The 24,104-nt window shown below is 37.9% G+C and overlaps 1 protein-coding gene across 1 annotated transcript in view; it reads right to left on the reverse strand.

Moving 5' to 3' along the window:
* dusp22a (dual specificity phosphatase 22a) overlaps positions 1 to 22,768 on the reverse strand; it is a 61,763-nt gene extending 38,995 nt beyond the window's left edge. The window contains exons 1-2 of the mRNA XM_057347538.1: positions 22,566 to 22,768; positions 10,111 to 10,144 (exon numbers count right to left, since the gene is read on the reverse strand). Coding sequence (XP_057203521.1) covers positions 10,111 to 10,144; positions 22,566 to 22,586 — 55 coding nt within the window. The 5' untranslated portion in view covers positions 22,587 to 22,768. The remainder of the gene's footprint in view (positions 1 to 10,110; positions 10,145 to 22,565) is intronic.
* Positions 22,769 to 24,104: the final 1,336 nt, after the last annotated feature.

Here is a 24,104-nt window from a genome sequence, read left to right on the forward strand (position 1 = left end):
GTGCGTGTTGTGTGTGTGGAGTGTTTTGTGTGTGGGTGTGTCTGTCTTCTGTGTTTTCAACCTTTTCTTGTTTTTGCAGGTACAACTTTGATTGTTTTGCTTGTAGTCAATGTGTCTCATGTACAGCTGCTTTGTAACAATGAAAATTGTAAAAGCGCTATATAAATAAAGTTGAGTTGAGAGTTGAGTTGAGAAACTAAATCGAGACGGCCACCCTGAAATCCTCGGCACGCAACCCCGGTGAGACCGGTACTACCGGTGTTTTTACATGTCGATTAACCAGTGGGAAAATTCCATCACCGCAACATCCCCATCACAAACCTGTTTTTTTGTTATGTCATTATTGTGCATGGAGTGTAGATTAATGTAAATTATTTTTAATTTAAAGTAGTTTAAGATAAGGCAGCAACATAACAAAATGTGAATAAAATGAATGGGGATGAATACTTTTGCAAGGCACTGTAAATGTCTGAGTTTGAATAAACAGGTCTCACAGCCCGAACACTAATACAGATAAAACATCATCAGATTTAAATATATATTATATTCAGGGCCGTATTAAGACCTCCATGGGCCCCGGGGCTATGAATTACCACAGGCCCCCCATAGAACGTGGAACGCATCTCTGCGTTTAAAAATGCGAAGTCAGCCCACAGGAATGTCTTTTAAAGGCACAAAGCAGAACGCGAGGGTCTCGAGACGCGCTATTTATAACAAAACAGTTGCTGTACAAACTACATGGCAAGAAATAATAATTAACGACTTACACAAAGAGATCAACATGAGTCAGACAAAAACCTTACTTCAAGCATTCAAAATAACGGCTGTCAATTCTATAATATTCCAATAAAAAATCTGTTTATCTTAAAAACTTTTTTCCTGCTTTTGATTTAGGAAAAGTCCTTGATAATGTCGCTGAAATCCAGGGATCGGAGGATGTCACATTCCAGGGACATCAATGCTAGATTGTTCAGTCGTTCTTGCAACATTGTTGAAAGAAGACTCTTTTTGACTAAAGACAGTTTCGAAAAAGAACGTTCCCCGCTGGCATTAGTAACAGGCAATGTCAGGAAAATACGGAAAGCTATATCCACATTAGGAAACATTTACGCATTTGGCAGACGCTTTTATCCAAAGCAACTTACATTACCCTATACATTTGTTTCTAATTATGTGCAATCCCCTGGGATCCAACCTACGACCTTGGCATTGTTAACGCCGTGCTCTTACTGAGCAACAGGAAACACTGACTGCAATTGTTTTCTCCTTAGTAGCTGAAGCAATGCTACAACACTTTTGTTTGTCTCATTTTTTGTAAATTCTCTGAAATAGGCGATTTCGAAAAAAATCGACGCATTAGCCATTTCATTAAGACAATTTGGCTTGTATATAGCGAATATATATAAAATAGAGTTTGTTTAAATACAAAATTAGTATGCATTAAACCAAACTAACCTAAAATTGGCGGGCAGGATGACCCTTCATGGGCCCGGTCAACTCCATCTTCGTCAGCTTTTGTGAAATATCCTGATACCTTTGGAATCTTATTAAGTAACTCCTGTCTTTGCTGCTGCTTGTCTCTTAAGTTTTTCCTTTTTTGAGCCCCTCTCTCACATTTTTTGGCAAAACCTGACATTTTAGCAGCTCTTCAACTTCCCAGCATAATCATTCCCATGGTTAAGATCATGAAATGTAAATTTGACACAATCATTGGAAATCTGATCAATCTGATTTTACCAATCAAATGGCTTTCATTTTTGAATGACCTGCACATAAACCTATGGGATGATTGGCGCGCTAGGATGTCCGCATCCACCAATCACCTCCAATCTTTTTGCAGTTTGGGTTGCTCTTGGAGCCAGCTCTTTTTTTTTCACACGATCTACTGCACCGCTGGCTGCGCGTCACAACTCAGAGATGTAGATAATTATTTTAAATATGTAATTTAAAAAAATATATATGTGTAAAGGCCGGGGGCACCCTTGCAGTGACGGACCCTGGGCTTAAGCCCCGGTAAGCCCTTGCGTTACTGCGGCCCTGATTATATTATAATATTATAAATGGACTTTCTTTATTAACAGTATTTCTGTTATTGAGTCCAGCATGTTGCTGCCACATGTATGAAGGTATTTCAGTAGCAAAACTTGAGAGCATGTAGATTTTAATTTGTGAACTTGTAAAGTAAGTATTTGTACCTGTACACTAAAATGTACACTCATAGCCCCAATGTCAAAACTTGTAAAATAAAAACTGAAGTTGAATATTGAGATTTGCACTCGTGGACAAAACTCACAAATCTGTCTTCTGAATTTGAAAAGCAGAAAAATAGTCACAGACGTGTAAACTGGCATTTATTAAAATACATTGGCAGATACAAATGCATAGCACATATTTACACGTTTTCCTAGATTCAGATTTGAATTGCAACCACAAATAGGCATCTACAACCTCTCAAACCTGTCACTGCAGTTTCAAATCTTCCCGCCTTGACTTTTGCTACTACTTTCGCGATAAACCCGTTGCAAAACTAACTTGTGCACTTGAAAGCTCAGAGGCGAGAGAAAGAAAGCATTATGGAGCGAAAATTGTGCCTAAACTTAACAAACAAATCCAGCGTTTTGCAAACAAACGCAACCTTTTTTGCAAAAGAAACTAAATTCTGAAACAAACAGAAAGCGTTTTACAAATACATAATGCAATTCGAGAGAAAATGCATAGGTGTACCATATAAATGTACTGTGTTTAAGTCTCACCTTTTTATGAGATTCTCTCAGCTTGATTTTCTCACAAATGTGACGTCCAGATTTTCTCACAAATGTGATCGTCCAGATTTTCTCACAAATGTGACCGTGCAGATTTTCTCACAAATGTGACCGTACAGATTTTCTCACAAATGCATGTGCAACAGCAGGTGGTGCTATTGAGAATTAGTTTCTATAGGAAGAAGCCATGAACATTACCTTGAGTGCCACCCTTGCCAGTGCCAGAAACTAAATTAATTTCATTCATCAAGTTTCATTCAGTTAGTCTCATGAAATTTATTGAAACTGTTAATAATAATCAGTTGCTGTTTTTAATAATAAATAATGAATTATGCATTGGTTTTAATATACAAATAACATACAACAAACTGGATGCATTTGCAATGTTGTCACCCCTTCCACCCCATCTCATTCTCTCGTTCTTGTTTGCAACTGTTTACGTTCACAAAACAAACTATCTTTTTCAAGGATACTTTTTATAAGGGAATTTTGACATAATTTTTTGTTTATATCAGGGCCTTGCTCTAGGCATGGGCAGGGGTGGGCTGAATCCCCCTAAACATCTGTCTTGCCCACCCAATGAGAATCAAAAAATAACACCAAAAATTGTTGTATTTTCTATTGGCTGAAAGCAACGTCACTCTTCACTTCACTGCTCTGGCTTTAGTTTGTAACAGAGAAGCATGCTACATGCTACAGGTGGAAGCAAAATACTGTGCAAAGGAATTTTAGACGCACTGCACATATGTAAAATTAAGCATGTCAAATTAATTGTGCAGTAAAATCAGATTCATTTCTTCGTTTTTGCGGTCTTATTTTGTGCTGTTAACAAACAGCTATTATTTGCTTGCAATATATAGGCTAGATTTTAACCTATTGACTTTCAGTAATGACTGAAAGCTCCATCTTCCGAAGCTCCCGCTTCAGAAATAAATCTGTTTCTCTCCATCTCAAACACCCCAATTCACTCTGCAGGTGGTAGCGAAACAATGTGCAAAATAGTTCAGTTTAGGGCGATGCGCGCTCACGATACCACATAAAAAACAGCAGACACGATGTAAAGTTCATTGTGCAGTGTAATCAGATTAATTCATTCAATTCATTAAAAGAAATTAAACAGAAATCAGTGATCGTTCAGTGATGGGGAATGTTCTTAGCCGCTTTATTTTGTAGGCTTCTATTTATGTCCAGTTTACATAACCGCTTTATTTAAGGTGTAAAACATCAATGAAATGTTGTCTGTTTTTTATATTTATATAAAAATAAATCATTTAAATCCTGCATGTATTGCAGTCATATATGCAGTGTTTGTTGAATTCCAACAAAAGCAAACCTCAAGAGTGACTGAGCACGATAACAAACTAATTTAAAAAAAATCTGGGTTATTTCATAAAACATTTTTTTACGTTTTCTAACGTTTTCTTAGTTTTGTGTTGCTTAAAACTAAATATGAACTTGTTTTTGCTGTGTTTCCGTTTTAAAAATGCAGATCATCTTTTCTGTTTTCACCTGTTTTCACCAGTTTTCACCCATTTTCTCCAAATAAATAAAAATAAATTATATGAAATTTGGGAGAAATGTTGTCAAAAGTTCACAGAAATAAACAAAAATTATCATTTTACCAAATCACATTCTTATCAGAAAAAGAGGAAAATACTTTTTAAATGGACTCTTAATTTTGTCTGCAGCTATACTGTCTGTGGGTTGGGGTATATCCCCACCCAGGATATCTGCTAGTCCACACTTCTGCACCTGGCAGGAACCGGGCCTGATTTATATTTATTTATATTTTTATATGTCATTTTTTGTAAGATTTCAGTATAGTATTTTGCGCTCTTTCTGAGATGCGACTCGGTTTTTAGTGATTTTTCTGCATGAAAGTTGCACTGATCATATGTTTGACTTTTATACATAACAACTCATAGATAAAAAGTATTTAACATTATGTCTAAACACTATGGCATTAAAGTAGAGAGCTTTCTAGGCTATAAAAGATGGAAAAGCAAATAAATCGTCGTGGCAGTTGTTTCAGTCAGTCGTCGGCTTTGTTTGGTTGCCATTAGCCTATTTAGGTTTAAAATGAATGCTGCTATTTTTTTGGCTATTTCAAGCTATTTGGGCAATTTTTGCAATAAAATAAACCAGCACAAAAAAACAGTAATATAAATCTAAGTCAAACAATTGAACTATCTGCTGTTTTGGGAGAAGTTGCATAACTGAGAAAATCTGACGGTCACATTTGTGAGAAAATCTGCACGGTCACATTTGTGAGAAAATCTGGACGATCACATTTGTGAGAAAATCTGACGTCACATTTGTGAGAAAATCTGGACGTCCATTTGTGAGAAAATCAAGCTGAGAGAATTCATAAAAAGGTGAGACTTAAACACAGTACATTTATATGTTACACCTTTGCATTTTCTCTCGAATTGCATTATGTATTTGTAAAACGCTTTCTGTTTGTTTCAGAGTTTAGTTTCTTTTGCAAAAAAGGTTGCGTTTGTTTGCAAAACGCTGGATTTGTTTGTTAAGTTTAGGCACAATTTTCGCTCCAATAAAGCATTTGATGACGTCACGCGGCTGAGCCACACCGCCCCCTAATGGCAGGAAAAACCACAATTTAAATCACTAATACAGTATTTAATTTAAGATGAAACTCTAAATCAATAAATACATTTTCCTTAACAAAAATACTACTTACGGCCACTTTTTTACTATAAATTAACTTTTCTATTTTATTCTCTTTTATATTTACTGCAGTATATCTTTGTTCTATGTTTGTCCTTTATTATATATTTATTGCTTTTCTACCCCATCTGCAAAATATAATTTTTTTACAGGTACATACTGTATGACAATAAACGATCTTGACTCTGATAAGGGTGATGATGCAATTAGAGAAAGAGAAAAATGCAATTATTTTATACCGTAGATCAAGATGAGCTGTCTAAAATTATTAGATCATCTAAATCAACAACATGCATACTAGACCCTATACCTACAAATCTACTGAAAGAGATGCTCCCAGAAATTATAGATCCTCTTCTTGGTATTATTAACTCATCTCTGACATTAGGACATGTGCCTAAAGCATATAAGGTGGCTGTTATAAGGCCCCTTGTCAAAAAACCCCAACTCGACCCTAGAGAACTAAGGAACTACAGGCCTATATCGAATCTACCTTTCATATCTAAAGTTCTGGAAAAAGTAGTTTCAACTCAATTATGCTCCTTCCTCCAAAGGAATGACATCAATGAAGAATTCCAGTCTGGATTTAGAGCATGTCACAGTACAGAGACTGCTTTGATCAGAGTTACAAATGATCTGCTATTGGCGTCTGACCGAGGTTGTATCTCGTTATTGGTGCTGCTAGACCTTAGTGCTGCATTCGATACCATTGACCACAGCACACTCCTACATAGACTCGAAAATTATGTCGGCATTAAGGGAATAGCTTTGAAATGGTTTAAATCTTATTTATCCGACCGTTTTCAATTTGTAGCAATAAACAATGAGGTGTCACGCAAATCGCAAGTCCAGTACGGTGTACCACAGGGCTCAGTCTTAGGGCCTCTGCTCTTCGCATTATACATGCTACCTCTAGGAGATATAATAAAGCGACACGGAGTTAGCTTTCACTGTTATGCTGATGATACTCAACTTTATATTTCCTCGAAGCCTCATGAAACACAACAGTTCCATCGAATAATGGAATGCATAGTCGATATAAAAAACTGGATGAGTAACAACTTTTTATTACTGAACTCGGACAAAACGGAAGTGTTACTTATTGGACCGAAAACTGCTATAAGTAACAACCAAGAATACTGTTTAACTATTGACGGATGTTCCATAAAACCCTCGTCGTCAGCAAAGAATCTTGGCGTTCTATTCGATAGTAATCTGTCATTTGAGAGCCACGTCGCCAACACCTGTAAAATTGCGTTTTTCCATCTTAAGAATATATCTAAACTACGTCATATGCTGTCAATCGTCAGATGCAGAGAAGTTAATTCATGCATTCATGACATCAAGACTAGATTACTGTAATGCACTGTTAGGTGGTTGCCCTGCAGGCTTATTACAAAAACTCCAATTGGTCCAAAACGCGGCAGCTCGAGTTCTTACACGTACAAAAAAGTATGAACATATTAGCCCGGTTCTGTCAACCTTGCACTGGTTACCTATAAAGCATCGCGTTAACTTTAAAATCTTGCTTATTACCTATAAAGCCCTCATGGTTTAGCTCCTCAGTACTTGAATGAACTCCTTTTGTATTACAGTCCTTCACGTGCATTACGCTCTCAGGCGTCCTGTCAGTTGGTAATACCTAGAATTTCAAAATCAAGTGCAGGTGGTAGATCCTTTTCCTATCTAGCGCCTAAACTTTGGAATAGTCTTCCCTGCACTGTCCGGGAGGCAGACACACTCTGTCAGTTTAAATCTAGACTAAAGACGCATCTTTTTAATCTTGCATACACTACTCTTCCATAATATAAATCTTCAGAGGGTTTAGGCTGCATTAGTTAGATCAACCGGAACCAAAAACACAACTGATGTACTTGTTGCATCAAAGAGTACAGAACAGTACTCTACTCTCAGCCAGTCTTGTCTCATTGTTCCAAGGTTACCACAGCGAGCAGGATGCAGTTCATGGCCTGACCTGATGGTAGAGCGGAGAATGGGAAGTGGGGACCTGACAAGAGCTGAGATGATAGAGCTGGATAAAGAAGGACGCGGTCTCTTGACATGTCTTCACCACAAAATTTCAAATGCTATTAGATTATTAATGATAATCTTAAATATAATTTATTTTATTATTAAGTTTATTTATTTTATTTAGCCTTGTTGTGCAAGTTCTCTGGAGCTTGTGCAGAGGCAGCAGCTTTTGCCAGAGGGGAACTGGAATCCCCTGGTTGGGCCTGGGTTCTCCTGAGGTTTTTTTTCTCGATTAGAGTTTTGGGTTCCTCGCCACCGTTTGCATACTGTTTTTGCACTATCTGCCTGACCGGGGGGGCTGCTTTAGAATTTTAAAGTTTACTTAATTAATATTGCATATAGGAATTTATTATCTGTTATATTTGACCTGTGCTTCTCTCTCCTTTATCCTAAATGTGTGCTCTCACTGAGCGTGTGTGTGTGTGCGTACTTGTCTGTGTACGTACGTGTGTGTGTGTGTGTTGTGTGTGTGTGCGTGCGCATCCGTGTCTGTGTGTGTCTCTGTGTCTGTGTGTGTTGGTGCGTGTGCGTGTTGTGTGTGTGGAGTGTTTTGTGTGTGGGTGTGTCTGTCTTCTGTGTTTCAACCTTTTCTTGTTTTTGCAGGTACAACTTTGATTGTTTTGCTTGTAGTCAATGTGTCTCATGTGCAGCTGCTTTGTAACAATGAAAATTGTAAAAGCGCTATATAAATAAAGTTGAGTTGAGTTGAGTTGATGTATAAATTAGCAACCTAATTAACAACCTAACTTAGCTGAAGCAAGTTCGCTGATGATAATGATCAAAATTAAAAACAGAAAATGTACAGTCAGCCTGTCATTGTGTAAGGCTCCTATATCAGAATGATCAGAATCAGTTCTTGTATAACACTGAAGGGGTTTATTCTGCGATAACAACCGACTGGATGCATTATCCTGCGGCTAGTAATTATCACATGAGAAAATAATTGTACACTAAATATTGATTAAATATGTTTAAGCTCATCTGTTAAAAATCCAAACCTTCCATGAGAAAAGAAACTTCCAGGTAAACCCACAACCCCAATACTGTATATGGTGGCATTGCACAGTCCTGCATACAATTTCTGTTAATTTTCCCTTTAGTGAAAATAACAAAAAAATATAAAAAAGTAGAAATAGCTTAAAAGTGCAATAATGGTCAATAATACATTGCTCACTGAATTTAATTTATATTATACTACCAGGAACGTGTTTTTTTATATTAATATAATATTGGTAACATTATAACTAAAGCAATAATAATTCTCAAGGGTTAGGCTATAGAATCATAATGTTGAACTGTGTAAATGTACATTTTTATATAGTATATCAATGAACATTATAGTATACATAACGGAAAATGTAGTCAGCCAGACTACATATTTTAAAACAAACCATAGTACACAGAATGATATCATTAAAATACATTACGAAATGATATCTATACAAGATAGTATAAGTCATGGAATAATTATACATGATAGTATACATAAGTCTGATGGTTTCGCTTTAGTTATTTAAACATTATTTAAACATTATTTGCTAGATCCTTTCATTGTGATTTTTCCCGCCATTAGGGGGCGGTGTGGCTCAGCCGCGTTACGTCATCAAATGCCGTTTTCTCTCACCTCTGAGCTTTCAAGTGCACAAGTTAGTTTTGCAACGGGTTGATCGCGAAAGTAGTAGCAAAAGTCAAGGCGGGAAGATTTGAAACTGCAGTGACAGGTTTGAGAGGTTGTAGATGCCTATTTGTGGTTGCAATTCAAATCTGAATCTAGGAAAACGTGTAAATATGTGCTATGCATTTGTATCTGCCAATGTATTTTGTACTGCCAGTTTACACATTTGTGACTATTTTTCTGCAACTTCAAATGCAGAAGACAGATTTGTGAGTTTTGTCCACGAGTGCAAATCTCAACATTCAACTTCAGTTTTTTATTTGACAAGTTTTCACATTGGGGCTGTGAGTGTACATTTTAGTGTACAGTTACAAATACTTTACAAGTTCACAAATTAAAGTCTACATGCTCTCAAGTTTTGCTACTGAAATACCTTCATACACATGCCATAAGGTATAACATTTTGCATGAGGGGCATTCTTACACACCTGTATCAAAACGATGTTTTAGAAGAATAAGGTATCTGTGAAATCTATAGAAATATTTAGAGGACAAATAACATCTAATAAGATGTTAAAATCAAACTTTAACTTCAAATCAGAACCATAAGTTTAATTGTCCACACCCATATTATTAAACATAGGTAAAATACTTTATCAACTTTTGAAATATCATCTTTAAGCATTCATTTTTCTTAAAAATAACATTTCTACCATTGACTTGTACTCATGTCATAGAAGACCCTCATGACTTTCATTCACAAATCACAGCACAAATACATAATTACTGTAAAATATAAATTTAAGCATGTTATGTTTTGGGCAGTTCCCTTTTTGGACAGCCTGTAACCATTCTGGATACTGTCTACAGTAACCGTGGTCTAACAATGATATTTGTTTCACGACCATAGTAACCACAAATTTGATTAAAGACGGACAAAATATACAAACAAAATATAAAGAAAACTTAAATATAGCAGGTTTGCTAAACAAGTTTAAAAAATACATTGCTTACCTCTTATATTTCCAAGATAGAGACCATCAACAACCTATATGCACAAAATTAACAAATACTGAACTTTTAGATTCACATCACATATACAGTACAGTAAACATTTACCTTAATAAAGCACATAATTAATTTTGTTCCACTTAAATGTTTTATTATGCCTTTCTATTGTTGGTACTTTTCAAATTACTTTTCTATGTAAAGATTTTATGCATGTCCCAGACTCAGACTTAAGTCCCCCTGTAGTGAAATATATGTCTATGTGGTGTTCTTAGTATGCTTTAAGATAAACCATGTGCAAATTTATCATTCAAAACCATTGAATGATGGTTTTCTACATCACAAACCTGTAATCAATCATGTCAACATAATTAAAATAATATTGTTTATGAAACATCCACAGGGTCAGAAGAACTCATCTACTAATGAAGTTGAAAATCACCCAATTATGAAGAAGTGCAATTAAACCAAACTTATTTTATATAAGAGGCCACTAACAAAAAGTGCATGGCAACTAGTGTTGTCAAACATATTGATACTGTATTTCGAATATTTTCTGAAACAAGCTGCACTTTCTCATCGAGTTGACACTCACTGCATGTGAACACAGTCACAACAGCCCCCTCTCACTCGCTTGCCTCATTGTTTCGTACACCAACATAACACGATTGAGGAAAAACGTAAAGGCTCATTAAACTAGGGAAGATTTATTAAAGTAGTAAAAAGTAACTTTTTTGTGGAGGGAAAGTCAAGGACAAAAATAGGGCAAAAGCTGCTTGTTCAGCCCCACAAGCTCGCATAGTCGCCGTCCACGCGCCCGCACCGTTTCGGGTGCAGCATCAGCTCTTATAATGGCAAGTACAAAAACGAGCGCAGGTGTACGAAATTGCTTCTAATTAATAGGGAAAAGAAAAGACAACACACAAACGCCACTAGAGGGCAGCAAATTCATAATAAACTAATACAAACAAATTAGAAACAAAATACAAATAGACATTACATGCACATGTAACACCTTCACACACAAAAAGTGACTAGTCACCACAAAAAAAGCATTTTCTCAATAAAGAGACAACTGAGAACTTTGTCAAGAAGACCTTAGATCTATACTCACTTACCACTAGGGATGTGTATCGTTAAGATTTTATCGATAGCGATACCACCGGTACTTATCAATACTGTTATCGATACTACGCTCTATGATTTGATGCAAAAATCAAGATGTTAAACATTTTAAGTTTCTTTATTACAGCTGAGCTGTAGAAGGGCAGTTTACAAATACTTCTGCGCAAACAGAAAATGCCACATAACAAAACGTGTGTGTGTTCCTTAGAATACCGCTTACGGCACTTAGCATGTGCATAGGAGCACATCATGATGTAATTCAAGATATTTATTTTACATCACTATGGTTATTTGGCTGGTAGACCGTATTTCTTTTTTCCTTTCTGGTTTTAGGTCTACATAAATTTAAGTACTATTAGTATAATAAAGCAATATTTTTTTAATTATATTTACTATTTTTTATAATTTTACTAGCACATTTACTTCAATTTACTAAAGTAAGTAAATATACTCCGTGGCCGAATTATTAAAAACAATGTTATAGCTTGTTCTCAAATAAAGGACTTTTATTTTGATGGGTTTCCGCAAAGGGGTGTTTGACGGAAGCTTCCTCGTTGTGAAACACAGACGCTGAAAGCTCCACAAGCGCAACCATGCCACTCTTTCACTCATAAACACGCAAAACAAGCAGATTACAAATACATCGCGGAAATCATATGACCCTAGATATCACATACGTTGAGCAAACTTCAGCCATTCGGACATCATTCAGGGATGGAAAATGACAGGCAGCAGCCTCTAATTCGCCGTTTAACACACGAATACATAGAGATAAAACAACGCAAGTATCGATAACAGTATCGTTTGTCATGAAGCTTATCGATACTCTGGTATCGACCCAATTATGTACCAGTCCAAAAAAGTACCGGTTCTCGGTACCCATCCCTACTTACCACAACCTCGACAGGGAATCTGCCACCACATTGTCTTTGCCTCTGACATGTTTAATGTCAAGATCGTAAGGTTGCAGGCAAAGACGCCAGCGCATAAGACGCTGATTAAAATTGTGCATCGAGATTAGAAAGGTAAGTTGATTATGGTCACAATACACAGTGATTGGGTGAGCGTATCCCAAATATACCTCTAAATGTTGCACACTAAGGACCAAAGCTAAAGCATCTTTTTTATAGTCGAGTAGTTACATTGCGCAGAAGTAAACTTCCTTGAAAAATAACACACCGGGTGCTCGCCATCATAAGCACCCTGTTGCTGGAGGACAGCTCCCACGCCTACATTACTAGCATCAATGTCTAGACTAAATGGCTCGGAGTAATTCGGCGCAGCTAATACAGATGCTGAAATGAGTAGAGACTTAACATTCTTGAAAGCACATTGACACACAACCGACCATACAAACGAAACAAGTCCTTTTTGGACTCAACAGTTCAATAAGGGGAAACACTACAGTCGCAAAGTTCTTACAAAATGAGCGATAGTAACCTACCATTCCCAAAAATCGACGCAATTGTTTTCGGTCAATTGGAGGTGGGAACTCACAAATGGTTGCAGCTTTGGCAGTGACCAGTCGAACTTGACCTTTTCTGATGATTTTACCCAGATAAATTATTCTGGCCTTACCAAATTCGCATTTTGCGAGATTAATGGTAAGACTCGCATCTACCAGGCTCTGAAAAACTTCACGTAGCAAATTCAAATGATCAGGCCATGAAACGCTGTACAAATTGATATCATCCAAATAAGCCTTGCATCCAGAAACACCAGATAAAACTACATAAACGAGACACGGAAGACTACTGGGAGCATTTTTCATACCAAAAGCCTTCATGACTTTATACTCAAGAAAAGCATCAGGTGTCACGAAGGCAGAAATTTCCTTGTCGCATTCTGTCAAAGGAACCTGCCAACATCCCTTCAGTAAGTCGACCTTAGAAATATACTCGGCAGGACCCATCCGATCAACACAGTCATCCATTCTGGGCAAACGATCAGTTTTTGTGATGGCATTTACTTGCAGGTAATACCTGCAAAAACGATAAGTGCCATCAGGATTACAAACGAGCAACACGGAAAACTCCACGGACTGGAACTAGGTTCGGCAATGTTATTCTCTAACATGTACTGTACTTCTTTTTCAGGAAGAGCTCTCTTAAGGGGATTAACCCGATAGGGATGTTGTTTGATAGGTAAAGTCGAACCTGCGTCAATGTCATGCTCAATAACGGATGTTTGACTATGAACGTCGTTAAACAACGTCGGAAACTGGCTAACCAAAGCTAGAATATCAGCCTTCTCTGAGGGAGACAAATGTGGGAGATGTTCAGATAACGTAGATATCATCTCTGAATTTTTCAGTCTGTCCTCAATTGTGCACCTAGAAGGGCACATTTCAACATCTTCGTATACATCCTGTAAGCTGCAGCACAACAGGAGACGGTACATTACATTCTATAGGAACATTTTGTGGTGAATCATTCGGTTTCTTGCCATGAGAGGTTTTTAGCATTTTCTAACAGCGATCGGTAGTATGAATTACATAATCACGATCTGACTTCTTTTGAATCACGTGAGTACCGCTATATTGAGCTTGCAGCGATCCGCCCGACACCGGCAATAGCACTACAACTTTGTCACCAGCAACAAAACTTCGTTCTTTAGCCTTCTTGTCAAACCAGTTTTTCCTTTTATACTGTGCCTTCTCAAGATTTTGCTTGGCCAATTCAAGTACTCGATACAAGCATGTGCAAAACTTGTACTCAGGTCTCCTTTAACACGGTCAATGGTCTGCATGACATATGACTCCAGCTCAGCCGGGCTGAACCCCAGCAATTCTTGCACCACTTCCCGCGAAGAGTAGCCATGGGACTCCTTCTTCCCAATCTTGCTCGAGCTCAAAGCAATAAGCGCGTAGCTTAGATTTTAAAGTTTGATGATATATCTCCAGGGCACCCTGACTATCAGGATGAAAAGGAGTGGAGAGATTATGCTTGATGTTAAGATTTTTAAGCAGTCGAGAAAAAACCCAAGAAGTGAAATTTGTTCCCCTGCGCTTTGGATTATTTTAGGCAACACAAAAAGTGTAAAAAAAAGTACAACTGCCTTATCTATAGCTCTTGCACTGATAAAATGTAGGGGGACAGCTTCGGGAAAATGCTTAGTTGCACACATTATTGTCAATAAATAACGATGACCAGACTTTGGGCGCAGAAGCGGACAAACACAATCAACAATAATGTGCTCAAACAGTTCATGTACCGTAGGGACAGGATATAGTGGGGCAGGCGGAATAGTTTGGTTAGGTTTTCCTACCATTTGTCACTCATGACAAGTCCGACAATATAAAACGTCTTTCTTAAGACCAGGCCAAAACCAGCTTCGCATAGTACGATCATATGTTTTTGTCACACCTAAATGACCAGCAGAACCATCGTGAGCCAAACTTAAAATCATCTCGCGGTAAATTTCGCGAACGGAATTCCAGTCTTCAGAAATATTAGAGGGCGACCACTTTCTCATTAAAACAGCATCGTTGAGAAAGTATCCGTGGGGTGCACCCAGAATTTCGACCTCGGGAAAGACTAATGCTAACAATGGGGAAAGGGCTCGACATTAACGCTTGTCCACTTGTAATGTTTTGTATGGGCAAGTGAGAGAGAAGTTTACTTGCCTGACCGGACAAGTAACTTGAAAAAATAATTTAACAACAGTGCTACGAAAAATCTTTCTGTTCCAAGAATAATAAGAATATGTGCATTAGACAGAGCTGCGAGTTTGTGTGAATTGCGTTTGTCGTGGTTGTGCTTGTTTGTGTGTGACAATAATCAATGGCGCAGCACATTGAATCCATATAGATGCGGACGCGGAATCCTGTTATTTAAATCATCTGGCTATTCTGCGTTTCTGAGGTGCACAGATTAGCATACTACACGAGTGATGGTCGAGGATTTGTCTACGTCTGCAATGTATGAGGATGTAAACACATGAACTTAATCTCCAAATTGCTCTGAGACTGCATTTAACTGTTTGAGTACAGCTATAGTCAGACACACACTAAAACTCAAGCGTCCTCCCGATGACCCGTCAAAATAAAAGTCCTGCTAACTTAGAAAAAAATTAAACAAATTTAGGTAAACTAAAAATTATATGGCCCTAATTTATACATCTGTAAGTAACGTTAATGTCATTTGTCAGTTACATGCCCAGTCTTGTGATGAACTGCACTTGCATATATTTTTAATGATGACAACAGACGTTTTATACTTGTGCTACAACTGTTTGGCCTCTGTGGAACCAGTGCAATGTGCAAAAAAAGTTAATGTACAGCCCTGCCTTTGTTCTATAGCAATCATGGAGAGTATAAAGAGTAAGTAGCATGAGATCATGAAAATTACATTTCATGCAGTGTGTTATGTTGCCGTGTTTGAAAGTGTGTTATGTTGCCTTGTTTGAAAGTAAGCTGTCTGCCAAGTTGTAAGTCCGAAGGTGAATAAATAACAAAGTTATTGGCTTGTAAAAATAGGAGTCGACTCTGAATCATGCAAATAAGACATGAGCTAGTCCGAGTCTCTAACCGCCGCGTATCTATGTCACTAGACATAGTCCCCGCCTACGTTTTGCTGGGACTGCCGCGAAAACTTCACTACTCTCCTCCCCCAAAACACTGTCGCTCGTTCGTGATGCGTGTGTATTATGTCTAGAACCTGTGTTCAACGTTGTGAAACTAAGTCCGTCTTATTTCAACTACCAAAGGAAGAACTTCTGAGGGAACAATGGTTACAATTAATTTTTCAAACGATACCAAAGGAGTATAACCCCAGGGTTTTACTGTGCACGCGTCATTTCACCGAAGATTGCTTCAATAATCTTGGCGCGTTCACTGCAGGATACAGTATGTGAAACGACTATCCTTGAAAGAGGGGGCAATACCAACCTTATTTGGACCTGTTAGCTCCACCGAATCACAACCTGTAAGTGTGACTATTTATTTTTGTCTTAACTTCAAGAAATATTTGTCTACCTTATGTCTGTGTTTAGCTAATGCATATAACGCTATCATTAGCATGTACCGTTATTTCTGGGGTATTACAGTTTGTTTATCTTGCTATTAACTCGGCTAACGTATTAACAGTATTTTAAGTAAAAATTATATTTTATTTCATTGATGAGCAAAAGCACAACATGCATGTTGTCACACTGGAAGTTTTGATGACAAAGTGTTGTCACTTGCCACTGAGAAACATCCTGCTCCAGTCGTGGTGGAGTTTCTTGTGGATTAGCGTCTTCGGATGCTTCTTCGTCAGACTCGGGCTCAAACTGGTAAGGTAAAATCCCCGCCATCTCTATCTACACATATAATATATATGACATCCAACCACCTGTAAACCGTAATCCAGTAATGATGGTAGGCGTTCCATTTGCGACACATGATGAACGCGTTTGATCAATCACAACAGACTACGCCATCTGACCAATCACATGACACTAGGCTAGCGGATAGGAGGGGACTAGACGGATGAATCGCGGAACGAATCATTTGAGAGTCAGACAAGAAGTATGGTAAGAATAACTGCCTATTATTACAACATAATAGTGTTTTTACACCTTGTATGTACATAAACTTGTTGTTGGACACTCCATAAACCAAAGTAGGACCTTAAAAATAATATGCTACTTACTCTTTAACAAATTTAGGTGGCCGCAGGGGACACTAGGTAAAACACTTATAAGCAAACTTGACCAATCAGGATCCGAAACAATTATATTGACACTTCAAATTAAATATATTTTTTTATCTTCGGACAAGTAATATTTGTACTCGGACAAGTGAATGACAAATTTACTTGTCCGAAGGACAACCACATGACAATGCTTAATGTCAAGCCCTGAATGGGGCGAGAGAAGAATTTAACTTTTGCGCTGCAATTAAAGCTACAATATGGAATAATTTTGTTATGAAATATCCAAAAATCACTTGCACACTTGCACTTGTAATATATTTCATGCAGTTGTGTACTTACATTATCCCAAATGTTCCCAAGAATGTGCAAATCCAGAGAAATTCCTATTTAAAATAATGGCCCATCCCTTGTCTCCCTTGTATTTGTCGCATATCAGTGACTTAATATCCGCTGCTCCGCACTACCCTCAGTTTCCGGTTGTAGAAACTACGGCAACACGCAAATGCGGAAGTGGTTATACAGCATCTGGGACGCAGCATCTGTTGTTCTGTTATTATGGATCAGGATTACTCTTTGGCGAGTAAAGGAAACCCAAAAAAGCTTAAACGTACGCCAAACGAGGCAAGCAGTCTTATGGACAAACGAAGAAATAACACAAGGATTACTATCGGCGTGGCATTTTCTAATGGAGAGAGCTTCGCGACCAACTTGTACTCGACAGAGACTCCGCTCTCGCATGTGTTTTAATAGACAGGTAAGCAAAAATGAATGCAGTTACATACAGTATGTCGCACAAAAATATGTAGCCAGTAACGTTACTTGTAAATACTGTGGGTTCGTTCAAATTTACTTTTTAAACGACGACTGTATGACTGTTTTAAACACGTAAAACTGTGTAGCATTACGCTACCAAATCAATTGACAAAGTCCAATATCAGTCGCGGGCTAACGTAGCATTACATTCATTCATTACCTCGTCCGTGAACATGATGTGCGATATCCATACGCCTCTGGATGGTGAAAACGACATGTCCCATAATTCCACTCCCCTACATAATGTCATTTAGCTTCGCCTTTTGTTGTTGTATTGAAAGTGCACCATCTAGTGGTCCAAATATTCCATATTGTGTCTTTAATTCAGCGCATCAGCAGTGCGTGCAAAAACTTCCTTCTTTCCTCGGATGGAACAGAAGACATTTCACTTACGACTAAATCAGCCTGGAAGGTATCAACTAATTCCAGGTAGTTTGAGACGAGACTGTCGACATCAGCGTGTAACTACACAGCCTGAGAAAACATCAGGATGTTCTCATTCACAGTCGTCAGTGATCGAAACAAGAGGAACAGGGACAACTTCAGGCAAAACATTTCTGCCACACCACACACTACCACCGGCCAAATCGTTGCCTAATATGAAAGTTACGCCAGGGATTGGAAGGGATGGAAGAAACACCAACCACCACATCGCCCATCACCATCTCGGACTTCAAATGAATTCTGTGTAATCCAGCAATATATAAACTTGACATCAGTAGTTTTTGGTGATGCAATGTATCTCAATTGTGTTTATACATGCGCTTATTTACATAAAAATGAATGACATTAACATTAGAGGTCGACCGATTGATTGGCCAGCAGAAATCGGCCGATTTTTGGGATTCTTTAATTAATCGGCATCGGCCGATTGTGCTGCAAATTAGGCCGATTAACAGGCAGGTGCATCTGTGAGCAGCTAAGTGTTGTTGTGGAACACGCAACGCTAGCTAGACATAACACTGTGATGTCCCTCTGCCTGCTAACTTTTTAACTACCTGATAACTTCATATGAAAACGGTAAGACTTAAATTCTTTTTATCCTTCGTTCTTAATCTAGCCTTGTATATTTCATTGATTAAATATGATGCTACTTGAGAATGCGAGTAACTTTTTGGAACTCTATTGTTAGCGAGCCTTCAACCACATAGTTTAGGCTACATGTATGCACGGGTACCAAAACCTAGTGACGAGCCCAGCGGCTAAATTATTATAGTTGTCCGCATTGTATAGCTAGATAAACTCTGACGTTATCAATACTGTTCCTGTACCAGAGAATTTCTCTACCTCTGAGGCTGCATGTGTGTGACGGAACAACTCGCACTCTGCAGCCATGCCTTGTTAAAAGACGAAATCTGAAATGGAGAGAAAACATTCTGCTTGCTTAGTACGTTTCGTCTTTAAACCAAACTTTTAAGTCTTCAGCCAAAGTTTAAATCCTGATTTGTTGTTTCCCCTCATTTACGTATTATGTCCGTAGGTGGTCTTTTGTGGCTGTTTAAAGGCATTCAACCACAAGAGCGTCTACTTTCCTGTCAGGCTATAAAAGGCTAAATATAACTAAAAACGCAGTTATGAGCAGCAGGCTGTGTAATATGAGTGATTTTTTATGACCATTTAACATAAAGCATGCATCAGAACAGTTTGAGAAGGTGCTTAAAAGTTTTGAGCAATGTATTATTACTAAGAATTAGACTGCTATTAGACTGCTATCTTGTACCCTTCGATAAACACTTGCTCAATCTTTCTCAATCAGGTGCACTGATTTGAAAAGACATTTCTTCAATAAATGTTTCATTTAAGCAATATTCTGTATAAATTCTTATTACTTCATTAGATTTAATGAGATGACGGTGAAAAAAAGAAAATAGCCCAAACATATCGGCTGGCCTGATTTCTAAAAATCGGCATCGGACAGAGAAAAACCCATATCAGTCAACTTCTAATTAACATTTTATCCGACCGCGCTGTTTCTGTTAGCTCTGCCCTGTGTCTGTGTGTCAAAAGCTAAACTGTGCTCAATTACCCTCCAAGAATTGGAGAACAGAGTTTGACACCCCTGGGCTAGAGCATTCACACTTGCACGTGTGACCAGCGTGTGCTGGTGTTGCCAAAGCAAAGCTGAAGCAACAGTGTCGTGATCATTTCGGCATCAAAAAAGCCAGGGCAATTTCAAATAGCGCTTTTGAGGCTGTCTTTGGAAAACTGCAGTTTTGTGGAGAAAATACTTAGCAGCTGTTTTGAATGATGAATTTTCCCATGTGTCTTAAAGCATGTTAAAAACAACACAGGGGGACTTTAAACAAATAAGTAGGAATGAGGCTGTGTCGCTGTGTGTGGTAGTGGGTACAGGCATAAGAGTTGGCCAATCCAAACTGGACCAATTTGCTGTGAGCAAAGTGACGTAAATTTGGCACACCATTGAATTGCCCATTAAGAAATGGAAGGAATATGGCACATGCCTAATTCTGCCTAGATCAGGCCATCCTCACAAATGTCCATGCAAAAAGGAGACTAGTGAGAGAGAGGTCACCAAGACACCTATGACTACTCTGAAGAAGTTACAAGCTGAAGCAACTCACAACAACTCCAAAAGACAATCTGGCAGCAGGGTACATATTGTAATAAAATATAATGTCACAATTTCTTCAAACATTCTTCATAACAGAACAGAACATCTAAGTTCTATTAACACAGAAATGTATTAACAAAGAAAACTCATTAAATTTCGACTAGATCTTGCCGGAAGGCATGTGGAATAAAGGTCCCAGATGAGGATTTTAAACGCAGATGAGATTTTAAACCCGGAAGGCAAAAAAAGCCTTAACAAAATTAACTAGTTTCCTCTACTGTAATAACTAACAGTTGCTAACATTGTTTTCTATTATGTGCAACACAACCAACTCTGTTAAAATCTAAACAAATGTTGTTTAATGTTTCGTGACACTTATAAAGTGATTTTATACCACAAACATGCATCGTGATGGGTGCTCTTGTGGGTGCGCGTTGGAGACTGACAGAGGTCAGGAAATTGTTGAATAAAGTCGTTGTTTAATGGATATATTCTCCTCTGTCTGGTCAGTCTATGGTGCGCATTCACGAGAGCACTTCGAAGCATGCGCATTCAGTGGGGGCAGACGCCGGTGTTCTGACTAACAACCCGGAAGCACAACTCTGTGTTTACAAGCAGAAGCACGCTGTATATAAGCTGATCTTCACAAAATGTCTGATGATTTCGATATTGAGGAAGACTTGCACTTTTTTGCCCAACCGTACAAACCGAATGCGCATGTGTCGAAGTGCTCTCGAGAATATATCGATTAAAGTCGTTATTTTGGTTTCTTTTTCGCACATAAAGTATTGAGCCACTATGAGCGGATGGACCAATTTAACAATGTCTTTAGTACTTTTCTGGACCTTGACAACAACTATAACCATGATGTCTATGAGGAGGCCTGGAAATCTCTCAGATGTTACCTAAAATATCTTTATTCGTGTTCCGAAGATGCCAGGAGGTCTTAAAACATGTTGAACGTCATGTGGGTGAGTAAAGAATAACACGATTTTGATTTTGAGATGAACTTTTCCTTTAAATACAACATAAATACACTAACTACATTTAGTGTATTTATGTATTTACAGCAGCCATATCACCCTGTAGCCCAAGACTAATTTCCCACTGGAGCTAAGCAGGGTTGAGCCTGGTCAGTACCTGGATGGGAGACCTCCTGGGAAAAACAAGGTTGCTGCTGGAAGGGGTGTTTGCCTCTACGCATCATGGCCTCCTATTCATCCCCATATGTACTAATTGGCTTCGTAACTCTGTCTCCTCTCCACCAATAAGCTGGTGTGTGGTGGGCGTTCTGGGGCAATATGGCTGCTGTCGCATCATCCAGGTGGATGCTGCACATTGGTGGTGGTTGAGGAGATTCCCCCCTTTGATGTAAAGCGCTTTGAGTACCAAGAAAAGTGCTATATAAATGTAATGAATTATCATTATTATTACATTTTAAAATATCTGATGCATGCTTTTAAAATGATTTTTGAATTTATCAACTTGCCAAACCTCTTTTGTCACTGACCCGTGTAAGACCTGATTTTCGACAGGCCAATTTAAAAAAAACAAAAAAAATATCTAGTGCAATTATTCTAACATTAAGAACGTGGTGTACACATAAATGCAGATTAAATATTGAAGGGAATTTAGTGTTTTTTATCTAGATGAATTAGAAATGCTTAAAAATGTCATTTGCTTTTACCATTTCCTGAAAATGACAAATTGTTTTAGTATTCTAAAAATACTTTAAGTACACATACTATGTCAGTGATTCATAATTCAGCCACACAAATTAGATATTTTATTTTTAGTTTATTACAGTTAATTGTTATTATTGGTCACACCATAAATGAGTTAAATATATTAATATAACTATTATTAAAATATACATTTGTGAATAATTTTTTACAGAAACAAAGACAAGTCAATATCTACTGAAAAGCCAGTTAAAATAGAAAAGATACAACACACAACTCACAACAACTCAAAAAGGCAATCTGGCAGCAGGGTGCATATTGTAATAAAATATCACGTTTTCTCCAAACATTCTTCATCTGTTAACAGAACAGAACATCGAAGTCCTATTAACACAGAAATGTTACGATGAAATGTTATGATGCGTCAGATTTACATCACGTCTTTGCTCACAGTTGACTGGTCCAGTTCGGGTTTGCGAACTCTTAGCCAGAATAAAACCTGCTCGAGGTTAGCCGTGTAGCGTCGTGTTGCCCCCAAAACACCAAGTTTACCTAAACTAAACCCATACTTAACGTTACCTAGGTAGCCACTGAAACAAGCTTCCTGAAACAGGCCTCTGCAGTTTACATTACCTTATTCATTCCGTTGCCCATCGTTCACTGCTTAATGTAGATCTACGCAGTAACGTTAGTTACGTTTGCATATGGTCGCAGTAGTGTCATCTCATTACTTCACTAAAATCACACTGCTGTCCTCTCAGTGTATGAAAGCGCATTATAATACAGCATAACTCAAACGTCGGGGTAGAGAAACAGCTGCCATGACACAACTTCCTGTCTTCTGCCAAAATAAAAACATTAGGCTTGTTCGACTTCGTGCCGCGCTGCGCAGACCGTACGGCACATGACATCTCAGTACCGCGAGAGAATAGATCTATGTGAAGCACAGCAGAGCTCTCGAATCGATCTCGCAGTGTAGTGATGTAATATTCTGATAGGTCTGCGCAGCATAGCTTCTTGTTTAGTCACTCGCAAACCCAAACTGGACCAATAAGCTGTATGCAAAGTGACCTAAATCTGAAGCATCATAACCCTTCAGTAGCTGCGTTTACATGGACACATCGGATTGAATTTATTCAGATTGTGCAATCTGAATATAGTGTTTACATGAAAGGTAAATTAAGTGATCTGACTGATGTGCGTGTTTACATGACAAGCTTCAAATCCGATATAATCTGCTGACATGCGCACACTGCACAAGTGTTCACCTAAATACACACTAAAACAGTGTTTTAAAGCACATGTTGTGTATATTTTATTTTACAAACGGCACGAAAAAAATGTACAGTTTATAAAGGCAGATTAATGTCTCGTGCCAATGAAGCACGAGCACATCCGATGCGGTGTTACCATGGTATAAAACCATGACAAAACTACCAAGACCCACCAGAGCGTCTGCAGGCAAACAATTATTAAAATAAATGTTTAGCAACAGCTAATACCGAACTTTAGAAGTGATAATGTAGGGCAGTGTTCTGTGTTGTCCACAAGATGTCGCTATGACACTGTTGTGTTACGCCAGATTCAAGTATTTTTAGCACTGTTATGAGCCTCTTGATGTACCATAGTGTTGATAGGCGTGTAGTGCGCCATCTTTTCTTCAGTTCATGTTATCAACACTATAGGTAAGACGTGTTAATAGTAGCGGAAATTTCAATTTAAAGTGTCTTTGTTGTTGTCACTCTAAAGTTCTGTCTATTGAGACATTTTATGTTCTAAACTGCTAGAGACCTAAAAGCAGAGTAATATGGAGAGTTAAAATGTTTTTTGTTTTCTCTTTTGAATGTGGTTAATACGGGGTGGCTGATGCAAAGCTATACAGGTGCAGGTCATATAATTAGAATATCATCAAAAAGTTGATTTATTTCACTAATTCCATTCAAAAAGTGAAACTTGTATATTATATTCATTCATTACACACAGACTGATATATTTCAAATGTTTATTTCTTTTAATTTGATGATTATAACTGACAACTAATGAAAATCCCAAATTCAGTATCTCAGAAAATTAGAATATTACTTAAGACCAATACAAAGAAAGGATTTTTAGAAATCTTGGCCAACTGAAAAGTATGAACATGAAAAGTATGAGCATGTACAGCACTCAATA

Source organism: Triplophysa rosa, linkage group LG12, assembly GCF_024868665.1.
Source record: "Triplophysa rosa linkage group LG12, Trosa_1v2, whole genome shotgun sequence".
Taxonomy (NCBI): domain Eukaryota; kingdom Metazoa; phylum Chordata; class Actinopteri; order Cypriniformes; family Nemacheilidae; genus Triplophysa; species Triplophysa rosa.